This window comes from Scomber japonicus, chromosome 24, assembly GCF_027409825.1.
Source record: "Scomber japonicus isolate fScoJap1 chromosome 24, fScoJap1.pri, whole genome shotgun sequence".
Taxonomy (NCBI): Eukaryota; Metazoa; Chordata; class Actinopteri; order Scombriformes; family Scombridae; genus Scomber; species Scomber japonicus.
In genome coordinates this window covers 2,467,362-2,472,121 of record NC_070601.1, presented here as the reverse complement: position 1 = coordinate 2,472,121, position 4,760 = coordinate 2,467,362, and the positions used below count along the sequence as shown (strand labels likewise).

Below are 4,760 nucleotides of genomic sequence, written 5' to 3'. Positions count from 1 at the left end.
TAACATTAAAGTCAATTATTATGTGAATTAAATTAAAGCCGAAGTGAAGAGTAGTTCCTAATGATGCAGTAAAACCTTTAACTAATAAACTATCTCTTAAGTATATTTAGTGATACAGTCGCAAAATTAAATTCATATAAAAGTGAATTGAGTTTGGTTAAATATCGGTCAAAGCAGCGCGTTTCTATGGAGCCATACTCCCTAAAAAGTGGGTGTTTGTGTAATAAATGAAGGTAATTTAATTACTTAAATGCAGCCGAATTAAAGAGTATAACCTACTCTTAAATATACATTTCAATTAATATCCTATACCTTTAGTCATTTTTATTTATAAGCAGGTAAATCATTAAATTGACGGATTTATAAATGAAGTTTGGTTTGATATGAATATCTTAGGTGTCTGGCTTCATAATAATCATAACAAGCATCATATTAACACACTTTATTGGTAAACTGAGAATAATACTTTGTTTTATATATATATATATATATATATATATATATATATATATATATAGGATTAAAATAGCTTCCCTATACTTTGGATTATTAGGATGTTATTTATAGAAAAGCAGCTGAACCACTCAGCCTTAAGAGTTATAATAAAAATACAGTGCTCAGATCCAGGTGAATTAAATATATCCATATATACAAACATGCAAATACACATACAATATACATCAATATATGAATATATACTAATTATATATATCAATACACATTTATTAATATACAAATAAACATATACTACACAAATACGTGATAAAAGTAAAAGTAACAGTATTTCTTGGCCAAATAGCTCGATATTGATATTATGATTATCATGATTATGTTGTATATAATATTTATTCAGTGTGATTTTTGTTAAATAATCATCAGTAATGTGGAAATAATGACTTAAGATGTGAAAAGCAGATCTGATAAGTAATATAAAACACTTCCAAGTCACTTCTTTGGTATTTCTGCTATTTCCAAATTGGTGTAATTGAGTCGACCTCTGAAACGTAACTGACGAGAAATCTCTTGTTTTTTCCTCCTGAACAGAAGCAGAGAGGAGTCGGCTGCTGCTGCGGTCCCACCTCAACCCCCCCCTGCCCCCGCCCCCGCCCTCGACCCACCCTAACCTCACACCCCCCCCCCCCCTGCAGCTGGTGATTATGTGGCCTGGACGTCTGTAACGCAGCGTTCACACACCTCCCTCCTCAGCTTGGGGGGCCACATTCCTGAGAGGTGAGTGATTAAAAAAGTCACGTTGATAAAAAAGCAAATTACACCGTTGTGGCTTCACTTCCAGAAACAATCAAAACGTGCTCTCACCTCAACGTTAAAGACAGAATAAAAACTGCACCACACTCGTGTTAATTGCTCTAATTGGGGAAAGAAGAATGCTGCTGCTTCACTGTGGTGATTTATAATATGAAGCTTTAAACACACAAACGTCAAACATGCAAAACAACTAAAGGATAAAAGAAAAAAAGGATAATTAAGGAATCTGCTGATGCTGCACAGCTGGATTTTACCTTATTTTAAATGTTAGTTTCTCCACAGATAAAACATACACAGCTATTCTCTTATTTTAGGGGTGAAATGACAAAAAATATGGCTTCATTTTCACTTTGAGCTGCAACACAAGAGTCGATTACTCCTCGATTACACAGAAAATGAGTCTCCATTCGCATCATTTGTAGTTTTTAATTAAAAGTACTAAATATTTGCTGGTTGCAGCTTCTCAGATGTGAGGACTTGAAGCTTTTCTGTTTCACATTTAACAGTAAACTGATTATTTTTGTGTTTTTATATAATATAATATAATATAAATAATATACATAAGAACTTACTATTTTATCCCTTTATTTTATTTTATTTTATTTTGATTTTATTTTATTTTATTTTTATTTTTAGTGGTATTTCATTTTATATTCATTTATTTATTTTATTTTCATTTTAATTCATTTTTATTTTATTTTATTTTATTTTCATTTTAATTTTATTTCTTTATTTTTTTTATTTTTATTTTTAGTGGTATTTCATTTTATATTCATTTATTTATTTATTTTATTTTCATTTTAATTCATTTTTATTTTATTTTTATTTTATTTTCATTTTATTTTTTTTATTTTTATTTTTGGTGGTATTTCATTTTATATTCATTTATTTATTTATTTATTTTATTTTCATTTTCATTCATTTTCATTTTATTTTATTTTATATTTTATTTTTTAACCACTTTCACAGCAGCTACCGTTGTGTACATTATGAATTTCTCCTTCTAACATTTAACATCTTTCTCTCCGTCCAGCGTCTCTATATATTATTATCTCCGTCTGCCGTGATGTCATCCCGCAACCCCCCCCTCGCCGCCCCCCTCCCCCTCCTGCAGCGCCCCTGGCTTCCTGTCAGCATCAGCGGCTGCCAGCTGCTCGCCAAGACCCGCTTCGCCGAGACGTCGTATCACATCCTGCTGACGGACCTGCGGAGCGTCTGGGAGGAAGAGATGGACTCTGCTGCCATCCAGAGCCGAGCGCAGGTCACTTTCATTTAACTCTCTTTAACTTCTTTCTATCTTTTATTCTCTTATTCTATCGTTTTCCTTCCTTCCTTCCTTCCTCCCTTCCTTCCCCCTTCCCTCCCTCCCTCCCTTCCTTCCTTTCTTCCTTCCTCCCTCCCTTCCTTCCTTCCTCCCTTCCTCCCTTCCTTCCCCCTTCCCTCGCTCCCTCCCTTCCTTCCTTCCTTCCTTCCTTCCTTCCTTCCTTCCTCCCTCTCTCCCTCCCTCCTTACTCCCTCCCTCCCTCCCTCCTTCCTTCCTTCCTTCCTTCCTTCCTCCCTCCCTCCTCCCTCCCTTCCTTCCTTCCTTCCTTCCTTCCCTTTTATCCTTCCTTCCTTCTTTTTATTTGGGTTAGGGGTTCATTCGTTGGTTTTTATTCTCTCAGGAGCTGAACAGGCGTCTCCGAGCTCCGGTCAAAGCTTTCTTCTCCCACCTGTGTGAGGTGGCTGAGCCGTGCCTGTCTGGAGGAGGAGGAGGAGGAGGAGGAGGAAGAGGAGGAGGAGGAGGAGACAGCGAGGCTCAGATCTCTCTGACCCGACAGGAAGACGGAAACATCAGCATGAGGCTGAAGAGCGAGCTGGCCGGTCTTCCTTTCTACTGGGAGTTTCACTGCACCCCCGCCCCCGTCACAGTGGTACGCTCCACTTATTCAAACTACACACTTTTTATACTCCAATATTTCCATCCTGTCTTCCTGTCTTCTTTTCCTTCCTTCCTCCCTTCCTTCCTTCCTTCCTCCCTTTCTTTCTTCTTTCCTTTCTTCCTTCTTTCCATCCTGTCTTCCTGTCTTCTTTTCCTTCCTTCCTTCCTTCCTTCCTTCCTTCCTTCCGCCCTTCCTTCCTCCCTTTCTTCCTTCTTTCCTTTCGTCCTTCTTTCCATCCTGTCTTCCTTCCTTCTTTTCCTTCCTTCCTTCCTTCCTTCATTCTTTCCTTCCTTCCTTCATTTACTTCCTTCTTTCCATCCTGTCTTCCTGTCTTCTTTTCCTTCCTTCCTTCCGTCCTTCCTTCCTCCCTTTCTTCCTTCTTTCCTTTCGTCCTTCTTTCCATCCTGTCTTCCTTCCTTCCTTCCTTCATTCTTTCCTTCCTTCCTTCTTTCGTTTCTTCCTTCTTTCCATCCTGTCTTCCTGTCTTCTTTTCCTTCCTTCCTTCCTACCTTCCTTCTTGTCTTCTTTTCCTTCCTTCCTTCCCTCCTTCCTTCCTCCTCTCTTCCTCTCTTTAAGAAAGAAGGAAAGGATGGAGGAAGGAAAGGAGGGAGGGAGGAAAGAAGGCAGGAAAGGAGGACAGAGGAAAGGAGGGAAGAAGGAAGGAATGAAAGGAGGGAGGAAGGAAGGATGGAAGGAAGAAAGGGAGGAATAAGGAAGGAAGGAAAGGAGGAAAGAAGGAAGGGAGGACGGAGGAAAGGAGGGAGGAAGGAAAGGAAGGGAGGACGGAGGAAAGAAGGAAGGGAGGGAGGGAGGGAGGAAGGGAGGAAAGAAGAAGGAGGAAGGAAAGGAAGGATAGAAGGAAGGGAGAACGGAGGAAAGAAGGAAGGGAGGGAGGGAGGGAGGGAGGAAGGACAGAAGGAAGGAAGGAGGGAACGAAGGAACGAAGGGAGGAAAGAAGGAACAGTCAAAACAGACGGTGTCAATTTGACCCGGGGGGACGACAGGAAGGTTAAGCAGAAATTTGATTTGATGCTGTGTGTGTGTGTGTGTGTGTGTGTGTGTGTCTGTGTGTGTGTGTGTGTGTGTGTGTGTGTGTGTGTGTGTGTGTGTCGTCCAGGTGTGTGTTCAGCTGGTGCGCCCCCTGCTGGCGATGAGCCGCCTGCTGCAGCAGCAGGTGGAGCAGCTGGAGGATCTGCTGGTGAGGAAGGACGCAGAGATCCAAGACTACAGAGAGAACGGAGCCACACTCAGCAGAGGTACACACATACATAAACACACATATACACACACACACACACACACACACACATACACACATACACATACACACACATATACACACACACATAAACACACACACATAAACACACATAGGGAGGGAAATGAGAAAGGAATGGAGGGAGGGAAGGAAGGAGGGAGGAAGGGAGGGAGAGAGGGAGGGAAGGGAGGGAGGAGGGAAGTAAGGATATAGGGCGAAAGGAAAAGAGGAAGGGAGGAAGGACGCCTCCCTTCCTCCCTCCCTTCCTTCCTTCCTCCCTTCTTTCCTTTCTCCCTTCCCTCCCTCCCTTCCTC

The 4,760-nt window shown here is 41.0% G+C and overlaps 1 protein-coding gene across 1 annotated transcript in view; it reads left to right on the top strand.

Moving 5' to 3' along the window:
• Positions 1-1,120: 1,120 nt before the first annotated feature.
• Positions 1,121-4,760, top strand: part of nhej1 (nonhomologous end-joining factor 1) — a 31,955-nt gene continuing 28,315 nt past the window's right edge. Inside the window, exons 1-4 of the mRNA XM_053314848.1 lie at positions 1,121-1,230; positions 2,300-2,527; positions 2,931-3,179; positions 4,306-4,444. Coding sequence (XP_053170823.1) covers positions 2,333-2,527; positions 2,931-3,179; positions 4,306-4,444 — 583 coding nt within the window. The 5' untranslated portion in view covers positions 1,121-1,230; positions 2,300-2,332. The remainder of the gene's footprint in view (positions 1,231-2,299; positions 2,528-2,930; positions 3,180-4,305; positions 4,445-4,760) is intronic.